Source organism: Hippocampus zosterae, chromosome 15 (assembly GCF_025434085.1).
Source record: "Hippocampus zosterae strain Florida chromosome 15, ASM2543408v3, whole genome shotgun sequence".
Lineage (NCBI taxonomy): Eukaryota > Metazoa > Chordata > Actinopteri > Syngnathiformes > Syngnathidae > Hippocampus > Hippocampus zosterae.
The window spans coordinates 2,799,679-2,827,463 of record NC_067465.1 but is presented as its reverse complement, the minus strand read 5'-3'; the positions used below and the strand labels follow the sequence as shown (position 1 = coordinate 2,827,463).

The window sequence follows — 27,785 nt, the reverse complement described above, 5'->3', positions numbered from 1 at the left end:
AAATAAATGTCCCAAATTAGTGTTATTTTCGTGTTACTAATGTTAAACCACAATTGGTTTGCTTATTGTCGCCATCTGCTGGAGAGACGGAGAATAACACCATGCATCTGAACTGATATGGTTGCTCCCGAAAGGGCTTGTGACGTTCGCAGGTCAATAAATGAAAGTACGAAACAAAGGTTTGCAGTATGCCGTTTCAGTCATTTGCTATTCTTGGTAAGTAAAAGGTTATGTCAGTGATTTTTTTCCAGGTTTCAGCCACTAAATGTGTATCAAAGGGATTTCTCCATGAAAACAAAACCAAATTAATCTGCTACTTAAACGTTCTGGAGCAGCCACCACATGGCAAGATTGGTTAGTTCATTCTTTTTTTTTTCTTTCTTTTTTTGCATATTCATTTTGGGTTTGAATCTCGGCTCCGGACTTCCTGCTGCGCGTTATGGCATTTTCATGTGAATTTTGTCCGACTAAATTCCTTCTACATCCCAAACATTGCAGCTCGTAAGGATGAAACTACTGTAAGTGGGTGGAAAATCAAACAGGACATTGCTGGTTGAGATCAGGTTAACTTGAAAACGAACAGACGAGTGATTAACTAAAATGAGCTACTAATTAACACCCCTCTCCACTGGACATTGTATCGGATTGAGGTTGCCCTGGTAACACATAACAGCCACAAGTAGTTCATCTCCATGGTTACTGACAACAATAGGGGGTATGAAACATTATTGCATGCATGCCTGGAGCGTGGGTGAGTTGACTTGCACCTTAACGTCTGACCAAACTTTTATCTTCTTTTTCTACGTTATCTTTCATGTTACAATCCAAATGCCTTGCATGTGTGTATGGAGTGCATGGATTCCAACTTGGCGGCCATATCCATTTGACTCTACTCAAACATAATTGAGAAGAAATTACTTGTCATAAAATGTTGTGTCCATTCAGCTATTAAACAAGCAAATCGCAGGGGGCACGAAGATAAAAAGTTTGAAAATCCGACGCGACATAGAGGTTCAAACCCAGAATCTAAAGGGTTGTTTGGCAGACATGCCAATGCAAACCACTTGCTTATTAAGGCATCTTAAATTCCTCTTGGGTCTGCAGGATAGAAGCTTTGCAGCAGAAGCAAGAGCAGCGTGGAGAGGAAGAAGAAAAAACAGAAAACGATGAGGTCCAGCATTTCCAGTGAGTTTTGTCCAAGACGCAAGTAACTTCTCCTGAAGAAGGGGCAAATACAGCTACGATGGATGTAAAAAAAAAGTCTGCACACCCCTGTTCAATTGGGGGGGGGGGGGGGGGGGACATTGCAGTGACGTTCCTTTTCCAGTGAGGCGCCGACTCCTGTTGAGCTGGATACAAAAAAAAAAAAACATCCAAATAAGATTTATTTGCCTGTCAAGAGGAAAATTAAAAATAAATGAAATAATGCAGTTGCACAAGTGTGCACACCCTCCTCTCACGGAGGTCCTAGCTGCGTTCGGAATGAACCAATCACATTCAAACTTATGTAAACTGAGAATCACCCCACTTATACACCATCACTGATGTCAACAGATTGAAGTCCAAGATTTGCATCCCAAATAATCGCGGTTGAACTCCCAAATTGTACCACTTCAGAATTTTGACTCCAGCTTCCACTTCACTCTAAAAGGAATCTATTTTGCCCGTAGAAAATGCAGTGGCAAAGTTAGAATATGATATCTGCGAGCTCCTGCGTGACCTGAACAACTATGTAAGTACAAGCCAAGCAGGCAGGATATGACTGCATGCTGACATCATTTGCTTTCTTCACTTCCACGATTGATCAGAGTGACATGCTCCCTTCCATTAGGCTTTCTGTGACCAGCCCACCCACTGCATCAGAGCGGGAGTCCTGAGCTACCACCGCGAGTCTGACAACCCGCGACTTTCCATCACAGCTGCACATTTGGAGGTATTCCGATGAAATTTTGACAGCGCTATTGGACCATCTGTTAAAAAAAAAAAGCCGGTGGGGGGGGGGGGGGGGGGAATGGAATCAAATGGAAAACTGACTTTTTCTTTGTTTACAAATAGTTGGGTGTGCCCACCTCTCAAGTGCAAGATGACATAACACTTGATTTCACAACACTTCAATCGTCTACAACTGATTTTAATCCATCCTCCACAAAAATTATTTGCTTGCAGATATGATTTGGAAAAAAATGTATATACGTGTGCACACGCAGCAAAGACTCTGGAACTTCCGCTAACAACCCAGGTTAATCTTAGCTCCTCCCCCTGATAAACACTTCTTCTGAAGCATTCCTTTTTAATGCTCGCAGCCTCCATTTGAGTGTCCGAGAAAATGTGAATACTGCCACAGAACCGCCAGGCCCGTCCTGGATGTGAGATGGGAAGACGAGCTGGAGGTGAGACAGAATGGACGCGGGTGTTCTTACCGTAAAAGTGCCTTTGGGCAAAGCTCATGGTCGACCGTGTGTGTGTGTGTGTGTGCCCCCCCCGACTCTACTCAGGCGGTGCCAAGCTATTGCTGCTCCCAGCGCAGGAGGCTATGCATGGCCCTGGTGAGGAAAAGGCCTTCGGTGAAGGACGAACTGGACGAGGACTTGCACAGGCGGGAAGACAAAGCCGTAGAGGCGCTGCTCAGCGGCAGAGAGAAAAAGAACGCTCAAAATTTTAGTGACCTTTCACGTGGACTGATGTAAGACATTTAAAAAAAAAAAAAAAGCCGGCGACAGACATGAATGATTTGAGCAACGTGTCGCTTCAGGGAACTGGCGGGGTTAAAGAGAGACGACGACGCCTCCCAACAGGAACCTTGTGAGTGGAGAAAAAAAATGTCATCCGTGGTCCCATTTTATTCAGGGATGTATTGTTGCACCGGGATTATTGTCTGTTGACTCACAGCCTCAGAGGCCAAAATCCTCAGCTTCCGGCTGGGCGGTTCTGCGGAAGAGGGCGGCTGGACGCTCAAGAATATCGCGGAGAATGTCGTGCAACTGAAAAAGGAAGAGGCCAGAGAGTCCGTTTGCGACCACAAGCCGCCCCTGTTTGGCATCTGTCATCAAAAGGGGAGAAAACACATGCTCAAACACACTCTCAAGCCAAAAAAAAAAAAAAAAAAAATCACATTTGCTAACTTTTATCACTCTGCCATTCTAATCATTTCTGCGTTGACAGGATGGAGAATTCCACCAGAAATTTTACATGGATGGCAGGACTTTTCTCAACCTGTTCCCAGATGGCTCAGCTCAGCTCTAGTATGCACTCTCCGCAAAATACCTTTCACCGCAGAGCACGCGATTTTGTACGCAAGGCAAGTCACATCGACTCATCGTTGCCGACAGTTACCCGGGAGACCTCTTGGCCATCGTCTTCGTCGTGACCAAAAAGAAGGAAAGGGTTTGCATCGTGTACGACAACAACCAGACACCCCCGAGAGCCATCCGAGCAATCTTCCAGGCTAACGGCAAGGGAACATGTTACCACGGCAACGGAAACATATGGTAAACAGTGGGTAAAAAAAAAAAAACATTTCCGTTCATCCGCTTCGCTCACGATCGAAAGACTGACATGCCATTTACACCGCACCGATTCTCCGCTCGCTTTAGGTTGAGCCTAAATAGTTCCGGTGGTCAGTGTTTAGATGAGACGGGTGCCAGGATCCGTCGCTGGAGCTGGAAAACGCTTCCGCCCCCTCACCTGCCTCCTCTCTTCTTGTCCCTCAATAAGCACATCGGGGTGCGGGTCCTGGGGAAGGATCAAATTTTTGTCTCCTTCCTGGCTCACGGTCAACAGGCACGGTGTAGCGTGGGTAGCTGCAGCGCTCAGGTAACGTAATCGGGAAATTCATCATTAAAACCTCCAAAAAGGAATTGAATGTAATATTTTGTTGAAAGATTTTCATAAATGCAGTACGCCATTAAGGAGCAAATGCGTCCCCCCCCCCCCCCCCCCCCCCCCCCCCGCAGTGTAAATGCACAAGAGAGACGCCCGCGGGCGAACCTTCGCTGCTCAAAGACGAGCTGTTCGTGCTGGCCGCTCGGGTGAAGATCCACCTGTGTATCCAGCATCTCAACTGGAGTCTTCTGACACCTCTGCACCAGAAGAGCACGCCGGCCCAAAGCATCCGCGTCTTCGGCAAAAAGCTCCTGGAGGTCAGCACCAACGTACTGATGAGCCAGCACGAACGCGCCTTCATCAGGGGCTGCCTCCAGGACTGTCTCTAATGGAATAAGACCACCCCCGACTGCTTCATCGTCACAAGAGGTTTTTAATTCATTGTATCAACTCATTCCAAGTTATGCAAATATAAAAATTACTCAGAAATCATGGCAAAAAAAAAAAAAAAACAACCAACCACCCGATGTTAGTTTGACAACAGCGTGACGAGTCGCTTTTCTACAAGGGCTGAAGCTACTTTGACGACAAGAAATTGAGTTAATTCGACAGGATGCTGGAGAAGTCACCGTGCACTTGAATTTTGAAGACATGATGCAATCTGGACTACACGAGGTACACACGGCATTTGATACCGAAAATGTATATTTAATGTCGCAAAAATAGAATGCAGGAAGTTCATGGCTATTCCGTATCTGATCAGGTTGAGTTCTCACTGTGTGCATGTGGCAAGCAATGAATAAAGGACAACAGAACAGAAAACGACAAGCGAGTGTGTGCCGACTTATTACCGCAATGTCGGTGAATCGGTGGAATTGGCACTCAAGTTCAGGAATCCCTGACTTGAGCCGCTGGAGAAGCGGACAGGATTCGGTCCACAACCTCAAGCAGGAAGCGTCAACACCTCTCTAATGTTGACAAAAAGTCATTTAAAAGCTTGAATATAGCCAACTTGAAGATTTCAATGCATAATACAGACGGTAGATTTGCATTCATCAAAAAAATGTCAGTGCACGGTGACTTTTTAAGCAGCGTGTACATTTGGCTCAGGTGCCATCTGTTTTAATCGGACTACTTTATACGCAACCATGTAAAACGCGTTATTCCACTTTTTGCTTGGATCAAATGTTGAGTGAATAGTTCGAAAAAATGACCGACTGGTTGGCAGTGTCACCATCAAGCCCGCTCTGCTGTCGGGGGCGGATCATCTCTGAGGGCTGTGTTGTGTGAGGAGGGGGGGTCCATCCAGTCTGTGCTAGCAGTGGTCCTGCCTTCAGCGCAGACCTTCATAAATATCACGTCACAGCCCTGCGAGAGGCCCACCTCAAACCTGGAGGGGTGCAGGGGGGGTACAGTGGATTAGAAAGCGCAAAAACGCAAATAGTGGGAAGATGGCAGTGTCCTTACACGGAAGGGCTTTCGGCTGCGGCCTACACAGTGAGGGGCGCTGTTAGGAGTGGTGGAGCGGCTTTGTGTTCATGTGAACGTTCAGGTTCATTTCATTGTCCAGGATCTGCACCAGCTGATGCATGGAGGGCAGGTGGCCCGACTCCAGTTTGGACCATACTGGCACATCTACAAGCACACACACACACACACACAAATGGGTTTTGCAGCTGTCAAATATTTTTACAAACCATTATTCTGTTGATGAACACAATCACATAAAAAAGATAGAGTTCCATTTTTAAGCAATAAAATGTGCATGAGAGGCATTATTATTCCACATAATATCTGAGTGTGTGCGGCTTTAAATGGTGGGGCCCGATTCTGGTGAGTGATGTGGGAGTCGGGTTTTTGACTGGCTGTTAGCTGGCTAACTGTTAGCTCGTCCGCATGCTGAATGGCCCATTCAACTGTAGGCACAACTGATACACGCTGTACGGTCACTATAAAAGACAAGGTGGATCCACAGACAAATCAAAAACCAGAGTTGGTGACCACTCATTCCTATAAAATCTTCAGACCGGTCCATATTCACATCACTCGCGGCTCAGAGTCCGAAGTTACTTACCATTAAATGTTATTTCAAAAGCTCCCGTGGACATCAACTGGTTTTCAATCATGTTGCTGAGAAAGAACACCATCATGCAGGCGTATATCTGAAAGAAATGTTGAAATACAAACAGATTTAGCTCAAGAGCGGCTAGCCAATCGCAACACTCGCCGTTCCTTCTGAGCCTCCGACACAAATGTGAGCCCCGGTCCGTAGAGCGCTCGCAAACATTATTCTTGAAGGCTAATTAACTCCCGTAGGGCTTGAAGAGTAACCGGCATGCGACACGTCCTTCAGCCAACACCCTTGAGGACGTCCACCAACTAAAGAAAGGAACCAAAACAGCAGACTTCAACCACAACAATCCCGTACCTTATTTCCCTGGCTCCACTCCCAGATCCCCGGGGCTTGCACTCCAAAGAGAGCGAACGGATCCTTGCCGATAATGATCATCCCAATCACTAGCAGTTTGAAGACAGACAGAAAGGAAGCAAAGTGCCTGGGGGTGGGGGGGACAACAACAAAGACAATAACCAGGGATTAAAATCAACCAAGTGTTCAACTTGATTCACGAGAGTCCGAACTTTGTTGATAACACGCTTGAAGTCACATGGACAGCAGCACAGATAAAAGGCCAAGATTTAATTTATTAGCTTGCTTCCTAGCAAACGCTGTGAAAAATATATCACTACTGTTCAAACTCCGAAGGCTTATTGAGTCCCTAATTCGGAGTAGCCACAGTCTTGACAAGGAACAATTTCTTTTAAATTCCTTTCTTAAATTTTTTTTTCTACCTCAGAGTTTTTTAACAAAGAGCGTGTCAAACATGTTATTTGACACTTAAGAGTTGAAAGGTTTGTCTCCTTTAACTTAGAACGTGTTCACACTCAAGCACCTTTCATGAGAATTTCCTCAATAGATAATAATAATACATTTTATTTAAAAGCGCCTTTCAAATAATCAAGGTCGTCCTGCCGGACACTTTTAACAAAGCAGATTACAAGGCGCTCGTGACTTGTCAGATAATCTCTCACCGATAGGCGGGGATGGGAAGGTAATTCTCCCCCTCGATGCGGATGTCCGGGTATCGCTGGTACAAGGCCTGCGTGTACTCCTCAAACACCCGCTTGTACCCTCAGGAAATGCTGCCAGGACACAAACATTCAGTTTTTACAAACCGTTTTCAAGAGTAGACGGCTATTCTTCCGGCTCCAGTGTAAACTTTAACCTGGAACTCTTACAGAGCCAACTTCTCTGGAGAACATTTGTTGTATGTAATGGTTTCTGGCATGCGGAATATGTGCAGCCGCAATAAATCTTGTGAAATCTAAACCTAAACATGAAACAAAGCAAACACGCTGAGAAACAAAATCTCAATGATTGCAATAAGATTCGTTTAAGATTTTATTTGTAAAATACGACATTTCTTGTTATGTTTTCTTAGTTTCAAATGTTCTTTGCTGGTGCAGTCTTGTCGTTTATAAATTATGTATTTTAAAGAAAATATTTAACTCAACTACAGGGCTTTTCTATTGGTGTTTAAATGGTGGTGTTTGAAGTGGGTTTGCGCAGTGTACCATTCAAAGCAAGGATCGCCACTGGCCGGGCTCGCGATTTGTTGTTTGGTAGTGCTACATTTAAGCAAAATGATTGTCATACACATATTTATTGCAATTATGAATGCAACATGTGACGACAGCAGGTGCGTAGACATTCGGCTTACGTCGCAAACAGAGTTGCCCCCTGTCAACACTCCGAAGGGCCTCAACAAGAACTGACAAAAGTACATAAAATACTCTCCCCGAATTTGAACATTGTAACGAGGACACAAATGATTTTGTGCGTGTTACTCCAAGGTTAACGATTCAAAAAGACGCTCGATTTTAAAAAACAGTTAGCCTTAGCTAACATCGTCGTGCTAGCTCGCGATGACTCGCCATATTCCGTCTAGCTTACCAAATCTGAAACTTGAGCAACGGGCCCGCAGCGAAATTCATTTTCGTCTTCTTCACGGCGCTGCTGCTGTCACCGGACGCGTCGGGGCACAGCGACAAGACAGCGAGGGCGAGGAAGGAGAAGCGAATCCACTTCATCGCCATTTCTTTCCGGGTAGAGCGTTTCCCCACTCGACCGAACCCGAGTGAGTGACAGCTGAATCGAATGAGACGGTTGGTTTAATATTGGTCGCTAGTCTTCTTCTCCAACGAATCATCACCGTAAACCACTTGCCTCTTTACTTTAGCACATCCTAGAGTTTTTGGTTGTCATTACATAAGGGTCGGGGGTGGCGGTCGAGGCAAAGTGAAGTTGAAGTGAAATAAATCTTAATATTTATTTGATAAGGACTGGATTTATGTTAGTAGGAATAGTTGAGGGTAAAATGGATGTCAATCCGTTGTCTGAATTCCAAGGGATTTTCAAAGTACTATACCTTGATCGTCGTGACTGAATGCGAGTTGTGTGATTGGTGGAGAACGAGGAAGTGAACGGAAAGATGCGTTCAGCACAAGTTGAAATGGCAGGCACGACCAGATGCGGCGCACATTGCTTATCATCCATCGTCTTATTTTTCATCATAATTTACCAATCACTTATGAATAGTCCTTTGATGCATAATAATGAGTACAAATGCAAAACATGTATTTTAAGCCCCAACTGGGGTTGATTTCCACAACAATACAGCACCAAGGAGGATAGATAAGTGAATCATCAGGGCTACTTGAACAAAAATAAAACAGTGTGCTGTTCATTTAGCCATGTACTATTAAAGTCTAGTTTATTGTATTAAAACATGAAATATAACGCATAATTAACCAAACCTCATTAAATTTGTTTTACTTGCCAGATGTCGAGTCTTGAGCTGATAATTGAATTTCTTGCATTTAATCCAACAGTCAAGGAGATGGTCTGACTAAGAGTGTGCGAGATACCAAATAAAGCCAACTCCCCAGATCAGTTTGGGAATTGCTTTCAGACAAGTCCCAAACTGTATTCAATTGAAACACATCTCTACAACAAGAAAGACGGCCATGTTATTAGAGTATTGACTGTTCACATGAGGCCCCCACACAACTGTTACTACCATTTTCTTGAAATTCTTTTCCAAGGCTTCTTCATCTGCCATAGTACAAGTCAAGTGCACAGCATACAAATACATTTTCACCCCAAACCTTTGGAGAAGTGTTTTTTTTAAGTCATATGGAAGCACTGAGCAGCAGAATTGTTGTGATGGACTGTCCAATTTGATTGGTTGGTAATGGTTTTCAAGGACGCGTTTGAACCCTGCCATAAGGACCTGCTGGCCTTGAGGGGACATCATTATGCAAACTCCCTCTTTCCAAATTTCCGGTCACATCATCAAGAAACAGGCATAAAGTTCAGCAGTCAACAAGTTGAACAGCATCTTGTTAATAAAGGCCCACATTTTATTTAATACAACCGAGTAAAAATAAGAACAGGTAATTTCAGTGACAAACGATGAGATTGGTGACTCAATGGCCGAGTCGGGCCCTCTCCTCCACCAAAGCAGTACGCAACGACAGCAAGATTTCTGTGGGGAGGATTGAAGCAACACATGCGTTAGTTTCATTATTATTATAATTTTATCTCACGCTCTCCACTTGAGAATTAGTGAATTTCATGTGATTTGCACAAACCTCTCAACTTGGAGAACTGGGAGAAGTCGATGAGGTTGGGGAGCGCCGCCTCAATGTCAAATGAGGGCTCCTCCATGGACTCATATAGTTCTTTCACTTTTTGATGAATGCTCTTAAAGCATTAAAGATGATAGTCATTTTCATGCCGATCGTCAAAACATGTTGCAAATTGAAGAAAGGCTACCTGAAGCTCTACGTAGACATTTTCCTCCAGGTCGGCCACATGGCTTAAGGCGTCATACACCGTGGTGGCTGCAGTAGTGTCCTTCAACACAAATGACCATATTTAGTCCCAACATGTGTTTGAGCCATGAAAATCTTTGTCATGTCTACTTCAAAGCAACAAGATGAGCGTCCCGACCTCGTCTGAAGAGCAGTTTTCTGGTTCCTGTGTTTCGGCCTCTGCACTGGTTTTGGACTTGACATTCAGCTCCTTCACTCTGTTAAAAAAAAAAAAAGTATTGTCTGGTTGAGCCAATTGAAGCAAGCAACATTCAAATCTTTCCAAGGAGACATTTTTGTCATTTGAGACCAAGTGGAAAGTGTACCTGTCGGCATAACGTAGTGTATTCATTGTGCATTCGCAAGAAGCCATTCCTGGTGACACCATTGCGATCTGATTCGGAGAAACGCAAGATAGGCACAGGTGTCATTTTTCTACGAAAAGGGCAATCGAATCACTAAATCAAGAGTTTGATTATTCTCTCGCACTTTGCAGTCACAGTTTTCTGTACATCCAGAACGTTCACCTACCATGCAGGTTCTCGACTTCTCTCCAATGAAGGAATCTCGGAGGACCTTGGTTAAAGTGCTCATCCTGAAAGGAATGTGATCGCTGTTCATGCCCAACGAACGGATACACTCCTGCGATAAGGGTGGAATCAAACAAAATCATTTAACAACGGGTTCAAGCGGCATGTCGTCAACTCCCCGAGACCGACAGCTTCCGAGTTAAGATTGCACCTTGAGGGCCAGGAGGCTGCGGTTGATCTCGGCCGTCTCCACCAAGGTGGCGCGGTCGTTGCTGTTGACGTCGATGCCCCGCTCGTTGCCCGCCAAGTCGACCAGGGAGAACTTGCCGTGCAGCGTGGTGGCGCGGTCGTTGCGTCTGAGGATGATCTGGAGGATGGCGTGGGAGCGCGAGGAGTTGGCATTGGCCGAGGTCTGACCAAAAGTTCTGGAGAGGAGACGGGGAGGCAGACCCGTTGATTTTTGTAGTAGGGATTCCGCATAAAACTGTGGATTTCCCCCCCCCCCCCTGCTGTAACGGGAACCTTGAAATCATTTCATACCTGCTCGCGCTGCCCAGCTGTATCATCTTAATGACCTCGTCCGCCGAGGGCACGTGGACCTCCTTCAGATCCACCACCTGCACCTGCTGATGCTCGTCCTGCAGCACCCGCAGCATGGTCTTCTTATTCAGCAGGTCGTACACCTGCAGACATCCAATAAATCACGCACCACACAAATACTTCTGGCAGGGAGCAAACAATAGAACCAACCCACATATGAATGAGCCAGAACAAATGTGAGAAATTGGAGGAAGAACAAAAAGGACTGCGAACGAGTAAATGAGTAGCAGGAAAAGAAAAAAAAGGACGCACACACACACACACACACTACGGCTTACTTTGCCATTGTAGATCTCAAAGAAGCTGACGTAAGCAGACAGATTCAGGTTGGCGTACTTCTTTTGACCGAGGTAGGCGAAAACATCCTGGGCTAAAAGAAACGTGCCGGGAAATTCAACAGGCATGAAATTGAAATGAGCTTGGGATCCGTTGAGCCGGAGTCCCCAACCTGCTAAGGCGTAGATTCCCTTGGAGCAATTCTGCTGCTTCCCCGAGAAATCGCCGCCCATGGTCTGTGCGAGCAGAAAACGAATCAAGCCGCAGCACCACCTTTTCGCTCCTCGATCGGCAAGACACTCACGTGAGTTTTCCCACTTCCCGTCTGCCCGTAGGCGAAACATGTGGCCATGCCCCCTTCGAAGATGGACTGCACCAAAGGCTTTGCAGTGAACCTGGACAGCATACAGAGCAGTTGGGAAACACAACGCTGCAAGCTCAGACACGTAATCCAAATGAGTGAGAACATTGTCTGGGTGTGTTGCTGCACCGTTTGTGTTCAAATCTATGCTGTCCTGAGGGCGTCCGACTTTACCTGTAGACCAAGTCATTGGTGGATGTCTCATCAAAAGAATAGTCGAACTGGAAGATCTGATTGTCCAAGTACTTGGTCAAGTCCACTTTTTGCTTTGGCTCATGAACCAGCAGAGCGCCTCTCCCAGGCACGGAGACCACATCGATCTCCCTTCTATTCAGCTCTATTCCAGAGGAGACAAATGTTATTTCGGGCTTGGGAAAGGCATGACAGCTCCACTTTTGGCAACGGCGCAACTTTGTACGCACCTTGTTTGTTCATTGGACGTTTGCGGATGCAAACACAAATCCTGTGAGGCTCAATCTTCAAATAAAACACAGAAGCAAAGAATAAAATACCATCACATTAGAATTCTGATGTTTATTTCAGATAGCGTTCGAGTACAAACATACCGCATTGGTGACTGATAATGGGATGGTTTCCATCGTCTTGCGGAAGTCCTGCACCATTTCATAGAATTGCTGGTTGGGTCGGGATGATTCTTTGAACTTGGAAAGTGAGCGCACAACGTCACGGGTCATTGTACAGTGAAAAGCGCCGTTAAAAGTTTTCAGCGTACAAGTGACTAACCTTGCCCTTCTTGGTCTGCATTTCAGGGGGCTTGACAACATGAGACAGTCTTTTGTTGCTTTTGTTGAGTTCCTGGGGAGCCACAGATTTTCTTCGGCCTGAAGGATAAAGAGGGAAAGAATGTCATTACGATCCTCGATGCTACGTATGGAAAGTGAACTAACAGCTTGCATACAAACACTGTGTGAAATTTCCCTTTTCACTTCATCGAGTGGACAATTTACTGTACAACGGAACCGAGGCGTGCGTGTTTATTCCGTTTGTGATAACATTACCGCTAGCTAGCAATGATTTACTTACAGAGCCCAAAAATTTATTCGCCAACTGAACCATTTGTAAACCGGGCCACAAAATAACAGCAGCGTGTTCGACCAAGTATATCTGCGGGTAATTTGAGATTGTAAATTGTTTCAACTACAGATTATTAGGTGTTGCGTATTCTGACCAACAAGTAACTGACCTGAAGATTTAGATGGAGCCGTCTTCACCGTTTCAATGTTTTCCTTTGTGACCTCGTGGACAAAAGGCACAGACAACGATGGTTTCGCCTCTCTCTTTCGTCGCAGTTCATTGGGATTTCCTACACAGGGTAAAAGAATGCATCAAAGTCCGTCAACTTGTTTGAGTGGTAATTTCGAGGTTACGGGTTTTTCGACTAACCAGAGTTTGCGAGGGCTGCCGAAGTTGGAGGTTCACTGGGAATCGGCCCTAAAGCTCCTTCGGAAGACGACTCGGGGATGGAAATTTGAGCCTGGAAGCGGTTTGTCTGTCTGACCTGAGACCGACCTACAATCGAAATTGAGAGAATTGCAGGTGCGGTGGACAGATCAGTCATAATATCGAAACAGCAATTCTTTGGGGGAAGTAATTGGAATAAGTGACGCTCCATCTACCTTCAGTTTCATTCACCATTATTATTCATTCAGCCATAATCCCATAGTGACAAAAACAAACATCACTCAAAGAGACTAAAAATAATAAGAATAAATTTGCCTTTTTAATTGCTTATATCCAAACCGTTGCGTCTTGTCAGTGTCTGCATGCCCATCGAGTGTGAAAAGAAAGCACCAAGTTCAAGTTCTTGCTCTTTGCTTATTTCTGAAGGCGTTACTATGAGCGTGACCTGTTCCGAGGCAGCGGGGCTATTTACATAACCACTCCCACCGACAGAGTTCCCTTAATTTGCTCAGGAGGCTGAGAGACAATCGACTGTAGGGAAGCACTATCATGTCAAAGACTTTTTAAAAAAAAGGGAAGCAGAATTAGTGTTAGCATAAAGTAATGAATAAATTGGCCTTTGCCATTAAATAAAAGCGATGCTAATTTTGTGTCCTTTGTGCATTTTCACCAAAGAACATCAGACACTAACAACTTTTAAATTCTGCGGGTTGGGGAAAGATGAGCAGCTCCCTTAAATTTGCAACGCAAGAACGCATTGGTGTTGTGAAATCAGGAGCTGCTTGATAGTCAACGCGATTCGCATCTTTTCATCAGTGAAACAAGCTACTCTATGCGTGCTCAGTGATGGTGGCCCTCTCCCGATATTACAACACCGCAATCCCACCGAGAGAGGCGTGACAAGAGTGATTTGAAGGACAGAGGGATGACGCATGCATTGCCTTCAGTCTTGTCTACGGATGGTGTGTGGGCTTTTGGAGAGAAGCACGGCATTAGGTTACAAGATCCACAACACACAATCGGAACAAGACAAACCAGCGGCTTTTATTTACGTACAGGCGGCCGGGCCAGGAATCCTGGATGAGCGCAGTCGACCCTCATATCTCTACGCAAGCAACAGATGAATATAAAGGTTATAGCGACACCGACAATGCATTTTCCTCCATTCTATGAGGTTGCATGTAGAAATATTAACGGTGCAAGTCAAAACTCACCTTGTCTGCAGGAAGAGTATGGGCTTTGTCCAAGGATTTATTAAGGACGGACTGGATGTGGTCTTGTAGCTCTGGATTGAGTGTACAAAATTCTTCCAAATCCAGCTGGAAAAAAGAGCAACAAGGTGCTTCAGAAACATAAGGGCAAAGGTTATGTGGCTAGGTTATTGAAGTACCTCTACTTGACTACTTTTACTTTTCACTATTGCAAAAGAGATTTAAAATAAGACAATGGCAGACATTTTATTTTATGTTGGAAAATAATGACCCAAACGTTTACCCATTTTGTGACATGGTACAGACCAGTTAAACCACAAACTGGATCAGAATCAATTGCGGTTTCCACATTTTGTGCTCGGTCAATTCATCCTGTTTTTGAAGAAAGGGATGTCCTCAAGGGGCCTCTGTCTTGCCCCCCCTCCCCGCCCCCATTTCTCTCTGCACCTGATTCAGAGCCTGTTGATGAGCCGATCCTTTGATTGATTCAGCAGGGAGAGATGGAAAACAGGCAGGACAGCGGCCCTTGAAGACCGAGTTTGGACCCCCCTGCTGTCATCAATACTGGTTTTAACTGTACACCATAATAAAAGTTGAATATTTTAACTGACCTCTTTGGCTCGATGCATCTCTTTCTCGATCCACTCCGCCATCACGGTGGACTTGACGGCGTCGACGGACTTCACAGTTGCTCGATGGACACGTCCTATGTAGACACGTAACCAACAGGATGGTCACCAAAAAAAAATAAAAAAATTAAAAATAAAGCCAACGAACGACGGCTTCTTAACACACACAAAACGTAAAGCCGACAAACGACGGCGTCTTAAAGAACATTATGAACTCACCATCGCTGCGACTGATTTGAACTGAGAGTCCAACTAATAGCCTGGACAATCTGGACTCCATTTTGATAACTCTGTAACGGCAGAATTTCCAAAGGTAGAGCGAGCGCGTCGTCGCCGCTATGTAATATTCCTTTCCCGTCGAATAAGCAAATAAATGTGTCACGGAGCCCGCCCCGCAGAGGTTTTCTTACTTTCTTTTTGTCTTAACTCACACTGACGTTTGCACAGCAAATCCGTTTACTCTTTCACACAAGTTCACTCAAAAAAATTTGAACCGAATTTATTTCCGAGTTGTTTAGCGATCTGATTGGTCGTCAGTGTTTGGCTTCTTCTTCCTCGTTGGAAAAAACACGCGCTGTGCTTTAATTGCGTCATCTTGTGGCTATATGGAGAACGGCAGTGTAATATCATAACCGAGATCTCGAGACGGATAAATGGTGTCGAAATATGAATAAGAATACAAATAAGAATAAGTAATTGGTAAATACCATAATAATACTTCAACATACACACTCTCTCTCTGTCTCTACCTCTGTCTGTCTCTCTTCTCTCCTACGATTTTCTGAGTGAATTGGGGTTTTTTAAAAATTCGTTTTCAGATATAATCATCGAAATTAAAATGAAATAACACCTGAAACGCATCAGTCTGTTTTCAGACTCAGAAAACTTTATTTATTATTATGGGGCAATTAGTCTGTGTGTGTGTGTGGAGTGAATACTGTATATGCATTACACTTTTTGAATAGTATGCTCGAAATAAATCTACTTTTCCATGTGAGTCAAAAATGTTGACAGTATATATATATGAGCCAAAGAGTCCATTTAACAGTCGAAAAAAAATCTCACACTGCCAAAAACATAAACTGAAATAATTTACTTCCGAACAGGTCTTCTTACTGCATTGTATGAAAGCACACATCATACCCACAAACACCTGCATTCCATGGCTCACTCCCCCATGACATCACTTTCCAAGGACAGCTGTAGAATGACCCATAATTCAGTTCAGCCTTGCCTTCAGCGTGGAAGGCTTCCCATTTCCCCTCTTCACTTGCAGCCCCCCCGCAGCCTAAACACTTTTTCCTTTTGTGTCCACACCCTTTCACCCCCTCCTGGTCAAGCAGGTATGTGTACACATTTCCCGCAAATGACGGTGACATACGGCATATCAAAGGTTTCATAAACAGCTTGGTGGGCCTTTCCCGCTCCCTCCCCTCAGCAAAGGATGAAAAATAAACAGATCTCTGTGGGCTCGGACCATTTGGTGGCTCTCGCCTGCGGATGACTGGGTGGCCCAAGGCTGCTCGGTGTGAGGCCTGGGATGGAGCCACAACTGTTTCCTGTGAGCTGCCCAACCCCCAGTGCCTCTCCACAACTGCCTTAGTGGGTGGCATTCCCCCCCTGCCCGGAGGGCCCCCACTCACCGACACCCCCTGCCCTCCAGCCCCTCCCCTTTTTTCCACTAGCTCGCAGCCACTCACACTCCCCTAGTGGCCGTGCATGTAATTAAAAAGTTTTTGAAATAGTTTTTGCACTAATTTTTTTTAAGTGCCTCCATCATAGTGAACATTACAAAACAGGAGTAAGCCTAATAAAAAGCGTGAGAGGTTGTATTCCTAAAAAGTGTATTTAGTATTATTAACATATTTAATAATAACCTATGAGGCATATTTAAAGGGTGATCAGTTTTACTTTGTGGTTGTTTTAATTGGTCTGTGAACTAAACATGGGTGGCACGGGGTTTAATTGGTTAGCACGTCAGCCTCACAGTGCAGAAGTGGCAGGGTTCGATTCCGGCTCTGGCTTTTCTGTGTGGAGTTTGCATGTTCCCCTCTTGTCTGCGTGGGTTTTTCTCTGGGTACTCCAGAGAAAATTGTCCATTGATGGGTCTGAAAGCGCAGAAAAGTGGGTGGGGGGCGCAGAGTTGGGAATGCATCTGGCACACATGTGCCAAAGTTAACAGATACCCGGATTTCCTGGAAGGAAGCAATCATTTAGATCCTTGATCTCAGCAAAGATTACCTTAATTAAGCCGACAGCAATTGAGAGTTCCTTTTACACTACATTTTTAAAAAATGCCGTTTTCCCCTGAGCTGCGGTTCTGCATGGATGGCACTAACATGGAATGGGGGGGGGGGCAAAGTTGCCCGGCCAGATTCCCGCCTATGGAGATATGCTCGGAGTGGTGAGATGTGTGTTGTTTAACAGCTGACATTCACTTATCAAAGCTATCCAATGAAGAATTGTATACGTTTTGGCATTTCGGTAGTCTGCACCCTCCTTGCAGCATCATTAGCGTCTGCGTATTAGCCACGTGTGTTGCCGTGACGATCAGGTGGGACATCAACCGACCGCCAAATAAGCATGCTATTAGTCAGTCAAACCATCCAGCATGTGTTTTCACTTCAACCCCCAAAGATGAATAAACGCTCGCAAGTCTCCAGGTTTGAATTTCCCAGCGGACGACCTAATGACATCCAGTCTACTGTACGACTCGTGCTGACAAGATTTGAGAAGTAATCTTGCTAATGATCATACCGGGGAAGGAATACGATGATTGGAAAAGAAGCAGCAGAAGTGTTAATGCCCGTGGGTTTGACGTGATGGAAGGCTGGGTGAGGGGAGAGTGTGGGGGGAAGGGGGGGGGTGAACTCTTGTATCTGTTGGCCCTGAATCTGTTTGACTGCTTTTTTCCATCTGCGAAAAGCACTTTTTTCCCCCCACTCAATGTAAAGAAAATTGGCCGAGGCCATGGCTCTGTTCCGCTTTGCAGACTAAATAAACACACATGCATATATTTCGTAAGCTCAACAAAGTGACAAACCACCCAGGAAGCTGGACGCCTACCACAGAAGGCCTGAAAAAGACATTTACCCGCTTCAGGAAAATGTGAGTTTGGCCAATTACAGTTAACTTGCACTTGTGAATTATAAAGAAATGCAAATGAGACAAATTGAAATGAAAAAAAAAGTGTACACATTTTACGAAAAGGTGAAGTCATGTCAAAAATGTTCTTTAGAATATTACTGTGCCGCATTTAGATGAAACAGCGTTCTGATTATCGCTTTTGTGGAATATGAATCATGGCAAAATGGCCGCCCTTTCAGGTGGATAAAAACAAATGGATTTTTCTGCTTAATTCATATCCATCCATCCACCTAATCTAAAAAAAAAATCATAGTATTAATAATTCTTTCAAAATCATTCACTCACAGTTTACTCTCTCAGGTGCTAAATACAACAACAATATTTTAAAACGGTAATACTTTATCATGGTTTGTTTGCACGCCATTTCATCCCTTACACCAAGGGTGCCCAAACTTTTTGGATCGAAGATCTACTTTTTGATCAACTAACCTCACGGGATCTACGCTTACCGGCGCGCACACACACACACACACACACACACAAATTTAAGATTTACCAGCTTTATTTTATTTTTTAAATATTTTTTTTTGTGAAAATGAGACTGATTAGTGTGCAGTGTACTAACACAAAAAATATATTACTAACATGTACAAAGACACACAAATGTTTGTTTGTTTTTTTTTCTTCTCGACACTCCTCGGATCTACTTGGGACCTGTCTTAGATTTACCGGTAGATCAGGATCTACCTAATGGGCACCCCTGCCTTACACATTAGCAGACTCTGCAGTCGGCCCGAGCTCACTCCCAGACACCCATTCCTTACCAATTCAGTTCACATATTACATACGTGTCGAAGAAGGGTATGAAAAAAGAAAATGGTGTCCCACAAGTGACTGTGTACAGTGTTTGTTTACGAAGCGACATCGCCAACTAGTGGCCTGGCATGCGTATTACAGCGTTTTAGGTTTACTTTGGCGGCATCTGAAACTTTTCAAAAAAGTACATTTGTTTATATATATATATATATATATATATATATATATATATATATATATATATATATATATATATATATATATATATATATATATATATATATATAGTGAATTTAAACAGCAGGGTAGGCCTACTCCCTAAAGTATCCTTTTTTTTTAGACCGAAGCGGATCATTGGAGGCTCTTTGTTGATTTATTGATTCATGACTGAACTCAGTGTGTGTCCAAGCAGCCAAAGCGAGCAAATACAGCCGCACGCCTGGAACCTACTCTCATTAGAGGACATTAGTATTGGCGGCGGACCCTGAAACGCTCCCATTTTGCTTCCAAGAGCATCATTAGAGAAAAGCTGCCATACAGACTAAACTTACTCTTCAAACACGTCACTTTCAACAAGAAGCCTGTTCACCTTTTGAGCTCGGCCATCGAAACTCCCTGGCAAGCCGGTGGCCACCTACTGTAAGTTTGCCCAGCTGGCAAATATGAGCCTGTTTCTCCAGGTCTAATTTTGTTTATTTAATAGGTCTGCGTAGCGAAAATGCGGTAAGAGTAGCACACGCAGCTGCACGGCACCACAGGGAAGTCCTGTGTGCTCTCCTCTGGCAGCAACAATTTAACATCCAACCTATTTATTTATGACATTAATAAAATAACGCTACTACGGAAGACGGGAGAACTGCTCGTTAGTCTTTTGTTTACATTATGTTAGACTTCCTCACAGCTTTTACTACATCGCAATTAAAAAAAAAATCAAAAATATCAAATTGAACGATATCATTGCTTGTAGTATTTTGGTTCCCATACTATTTGGAGTATTGGCGAGTAATTCAAATACATTTCTACACATGAAATATGCGAAATGGTGCGCTATGGCAAGCTTTTGTAGGAACTCTGAAGTGAGCGCCAACCGGAGCCGCAAAATAAATATAGCATTAAAATGTGCCGGTGTGTGTTTTTTAAGTTAATTCTTGAAAGGCATGGCGATAACATTTTTACGCCCTCCTTTTTTTTTTTTTATTATTGACCACAGCACATCTGTTTGCCTGCATAGTGATAGGTGCAACATGTGGCCACCAAAAACTCCACCGACATTATAGCCCCCCCCCCCCTCGCCCGCCTTCCCACCACACCACAGTGATGGGAGGCATATGTGACTAAAATTTAAAAAAAAAAAATCACTTTTTTTTTCACTCAAGTGATGATAAATTGTTTCATTTTAGATTGTTTATTCTTCACTCGTCTTAAAGCGCCTTCTCCCCAAGCGGATTTTACAAACTTGGCGGGACCATATTTATGACTGCTTGCGGTTCTTTTTAAAAGTTCGAAATGACATCATAAACAAGCGGAGATTGAATTTGTTGTGTTGAAACATACTGTATGCCAGACTCATTAAATCCGAATCGCGTCTCAATAATGGATTACAGAACGTGGCTACATTGTAAGATATCGAACAAAATCCATTTCTTGTTCTTATTAGAGTCACTGAGTGAACTGGAGCCTAAGCCAGCTGACTTTGAGCAGGAGGCGGGCGACACCCTGAACTGGTCGCCGGTGACATGTTCTGAGCCATTCATTCATTCATTCATCTTCCGAACCGCTTGATCCTCACTAGGGTCGCGGGGGGTGCTGGAGCCGATCCCAGCTGTCTCCGGGCAGTAGGCGGGGGACACCCTGAATCGGTTGCCAGCCAATCGCAGGGCACACAGAGACGAACAACCATCCACGCTCACATTCACACCTAGGGACAATTTAGAGCGTCCAATCAGCCTGCCACGCATATTTTTGGAATGTGGGAGGAAACCGGAGCACCCGGAGAAAACCCACGCTGGCCCGGGGAGAACTCCACACAGGGAGGCCGGAGCTGGAATCGAACCCGGTACCTCTGCACTGTGAAGCCGACGTGCTAACCACTGGACTACCGGGCCGCCTGTTCTGAGCCGTCGCTGGATAAATGTTTTGGCTTTGTGTTGCAAACAAACATTTACAAGCTTTTTTGGGGGGAGGCTGGAGCGGATTAAAATTTAATAGGGAAAATTGATTTGATATCCAAATCTATTGAATTACAAGACACAAGCCATAAATCAATCAGTATTAACAGCTTCAGTTATTCAGATCATAGTCTCGTCTTGCTTCCATCTCAATAGTTTAGACTTCTCGCCCGGAGAGTGCCAAAGTGTTTTGGTTCAAGTGAGCACGAGGAACAAAAGAAGCCACAAACTGAGCGTCAAAGAGCATTTTTGGTTTTGTTCTCAAAGATGGCTCCACCGCTCCCACACACACACACACACACACACACAAACATGAAGTGTGTGTGACATGTGAAGAAGTGTCGAGACAAACGAAAACGCACACTGACGCATGGTGTCAATTACTTTTCGCTGCCTGCCGTGGCCCAGCGCACCTCCTCTTTCTCTTCCTCCTCCTCCTCCTCCTCGCCACATGAAATGCGTGTGTGCCAGCTTAGCACAGAGCCTTCATTAGCTTTTATTAGCCCACTTGGATGTGTTTAGCTTTGCTCTCCACCGCCACACACACACACACACACTCCCCTCTGCCTGTGTGTGTGTTTCTGACTTGTCTAATTACCATCCCCCGCCTTCCCTTTTTTGTCTTCATCGACCCCCCCTCCATATTATTACACTGCGGCTGCAATTTAAACTTGAGTAACACTTACAGACCCGCGGACTGTTAAGGGCACGCAGCGGTGTTTTGCGGGCCGTCGGGGACATACGATAATACGGAATTACCTCTCACTCAAGATGGATGAGTATCGATACGTTGCTGAAGGATGCCGATACCAGCCACCGATACTTAAGGCCCTCCAAAAACATGACATTCAATGTGCTGATATCGGTGGTATTCAATCTGATTTGCTGATATAATTGTTTTTTTTTTTTGCCTTATGTTTCGGTGCTTGGTATTGGCAGCCTCCATGAGTAACCGTTACCTGAAAATGATGCGTCGATACCGATACTGGTACTCACGACTCACCCATACTCAACCACTGGTAAATTGTTCTTATCACTCATATACTCAACTAAAATGCTCTCCCACTAATGAAACATTCCTGAAATGTTCTCACACACACGACCAAAACACTCACACATAGACAAATTGAAATGCTCTGACACACTACAGACATTTTTTTTGCTCAAGCATGAAACTAAAACAGGGGCGGCCCGGTAGCCCAGTGGTTAGCACGTCGGCTTCACAGTGCAGAGGTACCGGGTTCGATTCCAGCTCCGGCCTCCCTGTGTGGAGTTTGCATGTTCTCCCCGGGCCTGGGTGGGTTTTCTCCGGGTGCTCCGGTTTCCTCCCACATTCCAAAAAAACATGCATGGCAGCCTGATTGAACACTCTAAATTGTCCCTAGGTGTGAGTGTGAGTGCGAATGGTTGTTCGTTTCTGTGTGCCCTGCGATTGGCTGGCAACCGATTCAGGGTGTCCCCCGCCTACTGCCCGGAGACAGCTGGGATAGGCTCCAGCACCCCCCGCGACCCTAGTGAGGATCAAGCGGTTAGGAAGATGAATGAATGAATGAAACTAAAACAATCTCTCACACACTTTTTTTTTTTTGCAGCCTTCTGAAAAGCTCTCACACACACCACTCAAGATTTTGGCTCACCTTCACAACCGAAACACACACCACAGAAATTTGCTCCTACCCACTAATAAAATGCTTGTACACACACACGACTAGAATACTCTCAAACACTACTGAAACACTCATGAACACATGACCACCATTTTGTCCGCTTATACACACGCACCTAAAAGACTCACATTTTTTCACTCACTCACTAATTAAGAGGTCACACACCAGACTGAAATACACATTGAAAATGACCGAGGGCCGGTGTTTCAGTAGTGTCTGAGAGCGCTTTGGTAGTGTGCATGAGAGTATTTCAGAAGTGGGAGTGATATCTAATCTTGAATTTTTCCCTCTCATATCCAGCGTCAGGCCTGGCCCTCGGAGTGTTATGGTTTGAACTAAACAAAGCGCTTCAAAACACCGAGGCCCTCTCATACTTAGATTCTTCTGTAAACAGCCATGCACAGAATGAATCAATTAAAAGGGCATTACGCCGCTTCCTGTTTATTTAAAACATGTTTACTCTGCACCGGCCCTCCTGCCTGTCTACATGATTGCTGGATTCCTCCTCCTCCTCCTTCTTCTTCTTCTCCTTGCAGCCAAGGAATATCCACACGCGCACACACACACGTATGCGTAGGATGTCAATTACAAACACATCTGTTATGCCGGTTTCAGTATATATTGATTTCACTCCTTCCTCTGATGATTAGACGAGTTTGCAAGAGTGCAATCACAAGAGCCGAAAAACAAAACAAGGGAATTTTATGATTGAGCGGGAGAATGTGTCAAATCAAAAAGAGCAGAAAAGTTGAGCTGGAACGTGATGAAGAAAGACTGAAAAAGCCGCAATGTTGATAGTCATAGCACATACGAACAAACGTTTGCCGTGGCAGAGAAAATATTTGACATTAGAAAAACATATTTTGCGTTAGAGAAACGATTGTGGTGCGTCACCAAGTGTCAATACAGTACATCATTTGATTATTCACCCCCAAGTCCTCTAGTGGATTAACATTTAACTCCTGTGCCTGTCACTATACATCACTGGCATAGATTGAACAAAGTTCAATTATTTGTTGCAAGTAAATCATTTTTGGACCAACTAATGAGATTTGATTTTTTTTTCCCTCGGCACACCTGATGATTTCTCACCACACACTAGTTTGTAATCAGTCAAAAGCAGTGATTCCTATCATAATTGATTCATGGCTTTAAATTACATTTATTTGGTATGAAAATCATTCTTTGTTTACTGTATGTAATGAAAAAAATTCTGTTTCAACTAAATGACTGACCATACATACATACAGTACATGTAGATCATCAACATTAGCACGGTCAACATTAGCATGGTCCAAGCTCTAATTTATCTTCGTTTGAATTAGCCATTTATAAATCAATATTACCAAAGTCATAATTAGTTCAATATTAATCAGCTTTTTTCTACTAGAGTGATGGGTGCGGGCGAAACTGATGTTTTAATCAGTAAAATTAATGTGTAATGACTTTTTGACTGTTGTCGCAAGCTAAGGTTGCTCTTTATGACGTTAGCATCACACAGCACTTGGGTTTTGATTTACCAAAGCGCTAGCCATCAGAAAAAAGAAGTGAACAAAAATGAAGTCATACTTTTTAATCAATGAAATGAATTTGTTCATATTCAACGGGAAAGCTGTTAATGAGAATACCTGATATGTCACCCTCCAGTCTGCTTTCCTTCCAATTCCGACATTCTTTGTCTTTCGTGCCGCTTGCTCGGTGCAAAAAAATATACAAGCACACAAACACCGCTGCAATGTCTTTCAACACACTCCTAACCACACACTTTTCTTTACTAATCAGCCCTATTGAATTCAGCCAACAATGGCAGCCCATCCAGGCCACCCACTTAGCGGGGCGCACACGCACACTCACGACATCAACAGATCACAAGTTCGCTCTTTTGTTCACCTCACCTTCACAACGTCAGGTCAGCAGTGTTATCTGCAATACCCCCCCCCCCCCCCCCACCCCAACATATGCTTTATGTTGTGACATGATGTATTGTGTGCCAACAGAAAAGAAAAGCACATGCATTTTAGATGAACGTATTTAAGGAAGGAAATAAGGTATGAAGTGAGGGTGGATGATGATATGAAAAGTAGGAAATAAGGCTAGACGGAAGGGGGAAAAAAAGGGAAGCAAAGATGCAAGCAAGGAATGAAGGATGATGCAATGAAGGAAGCAAGAACAGATTTGATCTAGTGTAGCAAAGGAATGCAAGGAAGTAAGGATGAAGAAAAAAATAGAGGCAAGGTAGAAAGGATGGATGACAGATGGGAAGATGGAAGGAAGGAAACAAGAATTCTATGAAGAAAAGCAAGGAAGGAAGGACTCAAGGAGGCCACAAAACAAGAAGATGGAGGGGAGGGATGCCATGTTGCGTGATGGTGGTGAAACCAAAAAGCAGGAGAAGTAGGCTGTACTGAACCAAATGAACCAAAAACAAACTTGATGTGGTAGACTGGAAAAACTAAATTAAAAACACAAGAAACCAAAAGTAACAAAACAAAAAAAAACCAAATGGCAAACACAAAACAACGTGACGGCAACAGAAACAAAGAAAAAAAAACTCAAAGAAAGGCATAAATGTCTTGATGTGTTTTTACAGTTTGAAAAACAAGACTGGCACCTCAAGGCAGACATATTGGGACTAGCTGGGGCAGAACCAAATCCTGTACCAATAATTGAACATTTGCTCGCTTCGATAATGCGTCGCGTTTGAGGTTTCTTTCAAGCGTCGGATGATGACGAGGACGCTATCAGATGCAGACAAATGTGCTGCTGTTGTATGAGGAGGACAGGAATTTACAGTTTCAACCTTTCATCTACACAGGTGGGCCCCGTGTGTGTGTGTGTGTGTGTGTGAGCACATGCTTGTATATTTATGTGTGAGGAAGGAAAGAATGAAGTGGTTTGCGGATGGTTCGAATTTAGGCTGATTGCGTTTGTTTGTTCCCATTGCGGAGGGTCTCAAGTGAGACATTGCGAATAAACATCAAGAATGAAAGGTTGTCAAACAAAAAAGTGAGGCAATTTGCACATTGAAACGCTTGACACAAACCGTTTCACTGGCTTTTTTTGTAAGTGAGTCAATCGGTGAATTTCAGCTCAACAAACTTGAAATGAGAATAAACAAAATATAGATGCATCTCAACGGCTCTGGTCGCTAGCGGCAATAGCAGACCGCTAACAACCTCCTGCGAGACGCATCATTTTTATTTTGTTCTTTTTTTATTAAAACGCAAAACCGACAAAGTCCAAACAGAAAACACTGGTCACCAAGATCGAACAAAAAAGGAGCTAGCAAAAGTCCAGGTCATCGTTACGGAGAGAATATAAACGTAACGAGCCAGAGTCCAACTACAGGAAAAATAGCAAGAGCCCAGACAAAAATAAAATCAATACTTACAAACAAAGAACGAGAGAGGTCTGGAAAACCGCACTTGAGCATAAGCAGCAAAAACAAGATCAATAAGACGACAAACAAAAAGTCTAAAAAAAAAAAAGGCTTGATTATGACAACAGGAAACAGGTGGGCAGGGGCGTAGGGAAACGCCCTTCACCCCCAGCTGGAGCTGAAACCAAATCAAACACAGACAGCCATGACGCAAATAAATTTTTCAATTGAATTTATTTATTTTTTGTTAGTTCATTTTCTAGAGCAGATGAGAGAACATAGCGGTCACACAAGGGTTTTTTTTCTTGAGCATAGTTTCCAGAAGTCACAGTGTTTTAGACATGGACAATGACGAAGGAGGGGCTGTGAAGGAAGAAACAAGGTGTAAAAGTGACACCTTCATGCTGCTCAACAACTGCCCCAACACAAAAAACAACAACAATAATCATGAGCCCCCCCTTTCCTAAATACACACGAAAAAAAAAGAAAAAAAATCAAACTCAGCAACAAATAGATATATTTATATATAATATATATTTACTCTTTAAAAATAGAACTTCAATCTAAATACTAGCATCTGTACAAACTACAAAAATAAAATCTTAATATAAATAATTTATATGGCATGACGTTAACTTTTTTTTTTTTTAAACTATAAACAATGCACGAGCTTCCCCTCAACCTCCCTCTAAACTTCTCCAACCGAAGGTGGTTATGTAGGGTGACATTTTTTCCCCCACAACTGCACAGTAGCTACTCAACACTTTCTTTTTCTTTTCTTGTTTAAAAAAAAAAAGTAACGTAAATCAACCAAAGCTGCCACTTGAAAGACATAGAAAAGATCTTCCCTGCAAATGGCACTGGCAGTGACGAGACCATTTCTGTAATGTACGAACTGGGGAGGAAATCAAGTGGAAAAACAACAACAATAACAACAACAACAAAAACAGAGCGGCTGTCAAATGTCAATAATAGCTTATAAGTAACTCCATTGGGGTAACAAATGATTTAATAGACTCCCTTATAGTTCCCATTGTGTTAAATGTGAGGTGCAGCCACAAATAACAAAACCTTCAAGTAGACAAAACTGCAAAGGACTTAATACTGAACTCTGGATGCTGCGTTGACAATAACCATGAAGGCACATTGTTAAGAAATCTTTTTGATCTCACAGTACAATCTATTGTGTATGCGTGCGTGCATGCGTGTGTGTGTGTGTGTGTGGCATGAAGGGGGAGGAAGAGGGGATACTGCATTTTTTTAAGGCAAATCACTTAAAATGACTTTGTGTAGCAGCAAAAAAAAAAAAAAAAAATCATACGGTAATAATACAAATAAAACACTGACCATGTATGTTCAATAACCTAATATCTTAATAGGATCTCACTCTGTGTGGACATTTTGTACATATAGCACATTATTCTTCTCATTCTATACACTATGCAGGGAGCCCAGGAAACAAAACAAAACCCCCCTGCAAAAAAAATTTTAAAAAAAATGACACGAGTATACCCAACGTTACACAGTGCTCTTTTAAATAGCTTCCCTCTTTTCTTGTATTAAAATATATACTCATAGATTTACATATTGTCCTTCAAATAAATCCCTATGTGGCGTCTATGTACAATTTCCAGAGGACGGGTGTGCGGAGGAGTCTGACACTCTGGTCGCCTGGATTCAGGACCCGCCTGAAAAACATGAGAGAAGAGTGAATTACATTTGCGAAAAGGTCTTTGGCTCACCATCTATGCCGGTGACGTATATTGACAGGCAGAACAATTAAAAGTTCTACCACTAGATGGCAGAAGGTACATAAATTAGCCGCGCAGTCAGTTTTGGTGACGTTTTCCTTCAGTGGTGTTTTGCGAGATTTTTCGGGAGTG

General features: G+C 43.7%; 4 protein-coding genes across 9 annotated transcripts in view; 1 reads left to right on the top strand and 3 right to left on the bottom strand.

The window, feature by feature from the left end:
- Position 1: 1 nt before the first annotated feature.
- Positions 2-4,337, top strand: LOC127615922 (glutamate-rich protein 6). 4 transcript variants are annotated; one of them, XM_052087289.1, is made up of 12 exons: positions 680-751; positions 1,105-1,185; positions 1,671-1,732; positions 1,832-1,933; positions 2,304-2,390; positions 2,496-2,683; positions 2,753-2,802; positions 2,890-3,054; positions 3,164-3,242; positions 3,330-3,488; positions 3,594-3,813; positions 3,954-4,337. In XM_052087289.1, the coding sequence occupies exons 2-12, from the start codon at positions 1,167-1,169 to the stop codon at positions 4,209-4,211; spliced, it is 1,389 nt and encodes a 462-aa protein (XP_051943249.1). In that variant the 5' UTR covers positions 680-751; positions 1,105-1,166; the 3' UTR covers positions 4,212-4,337. The 4 variants fall into 4 exon arrangements, with proteins under 4 accessions (XP_051943247.1, XP_051943248.1, XP_051943249.1 ...); XM_052087287.1 differs by lacking the exon at positions 680-751 and adding an exon at positions 2-216 and having other exon boundaries at positions 2,304-2,683; XM_052087288.1 differs by lacking the exon at positions 680-751 and adding an exon at positions 272-354 and having other exon boundaries at positions 2,304-2,683.
- Positions 4,236-8,050, bottom strand: selenot1a (selenoprotein T, 1a). The gene is made up of 6 exons (XM_052087323.1): positions 7,835-8,050; positions 6,913-7,023; positions 6,251-6,377; positions 5,897-5,984; positions 5,290-5,457; positions 4,236-5,212 (listed from the first exon to the last, which is right to left on the bottom strand). Exons 1-5 carry the CDS (start codon positions 7,975-7,977, stop codon positions 5,333-5,335), a joined length of 594 nt encoding a protein of 197 aa, XP_051943283.1. The 5' UTR covers positions 7,978-8,050; the 3' UTR covers positions 4,236-5,212; positions 5,290-5,332.
- A 1,230-nt stretch (positions 8,051-9,280) lies between these two features.
- kif2c (kinesin family member 2C) lies at positions 9,281-15,289 on the bottom strand. 3 transcript variants are annotated; one of them, XM_052087277.1, is made up of 23 exons: positions 15,196-15,285; positions 15,005-15,075; positions 14,768-14,862; positions 14,160-14,264; positions 14,002-14,050; positions 13,887-13,916; positions 12,928-13,053; positions 12,728-12,847; positions 12,268-12,365; positions 12,090-12,185; positions 11,946-12,000; positions 11,698-11,860; positions 11,467-11,557; positions 11,335-11,398; positions 11,165-11,256; positions 10,827-10,969; positions 10,498-10,711; positions 10,288-10,398; positions 10,083-10,150; positions 9,896-9,974; positions 9,719-9,799; positions 9,535-9,646; positions 9,281-9,428 (listed from the first exon to the last, which is right to left on the bottom strand). In XM_052087277.1, exons 2-23 carry the CDS (start codon positions 15,063-15,065, stop codon positions 9,370-9,372), a joined length of 2,112 nt encoding a protein of 703 aa, XP_051943237.1. In that variant the 5' UTR covers positions 15,066-15,075; positions 15,196-15,285; the 3' UTR covers positions 9,281-9,369. The 3 variants fall into 3 exon arrangements, with proteins under 3 accessions (XP_051943237.1, XP_051943236.1, XP_051943238.1); XM_052087276.1 differs by having other exon boundaries at positions 15,005-15,289; XM_052087278.1 differs by lacking the exon at positions 13,887-13,916 and having other exon boundaries at positions 15,005-15,289.
- Positions 15,290-26,638: 11,349 nt separating this feature from the next.
- Positions 26,639-27,785, bottom strand: part of ptch2 (patched 2) — a 52,073-nt gene continuing 50,926 nt past the window's right edge. Inside the window, exon 23 of the mRNA XM_052087257.1 lies at positions 26,639-27,590. Coding sequence (XP_051943217.1) covers positions 27,580-27,590 — 11 coding nt within the window. The 3' untranslated portion in view covers positions 26,639-27,579. The remainder of the gene's footprint in view (positions 27,591-27,785) is intronic.

Coding starts and splice junctions, on each gene's coding strand:
- LOC127615922 (XM_052087287.1), top strand. Junction 2,684..2,752: donor GACCTTTCACGTGGACTGAT/GTAAGACATTTA, acceptor GTGTCGCTTCAG/GGAACTGGCGGGGTTAAAGA. Junction 3,243..3,329: donor GATGGCTCAGCTCAGCTCTA/GTATGCACTCTC, acceptor CGTTGCCGACAG/TTACCCGGGAGACCTCTTGG.
- kif2c (XM_052087276.1), bottom strand. CDS start 15,065: ATGGAGTCCAGATTGTCCAGGCTATTAGTTGGACTCTCAGTTCAAATC. Junction 14,051..14,159: donor ATACTCTTCCTGCAGACAAG/GTGAGTTTTGAC, acceptor TTGCTTGCGTAG/AGATATGAGGGTCGACTGCG. Junction 13,054..13,886: donor ATCCGTAGACAAGACTGAAG/GCAATGCATGCG, acceptor TTTCGATTGTAG/GTCGGTCTCAGGTCAGACAG.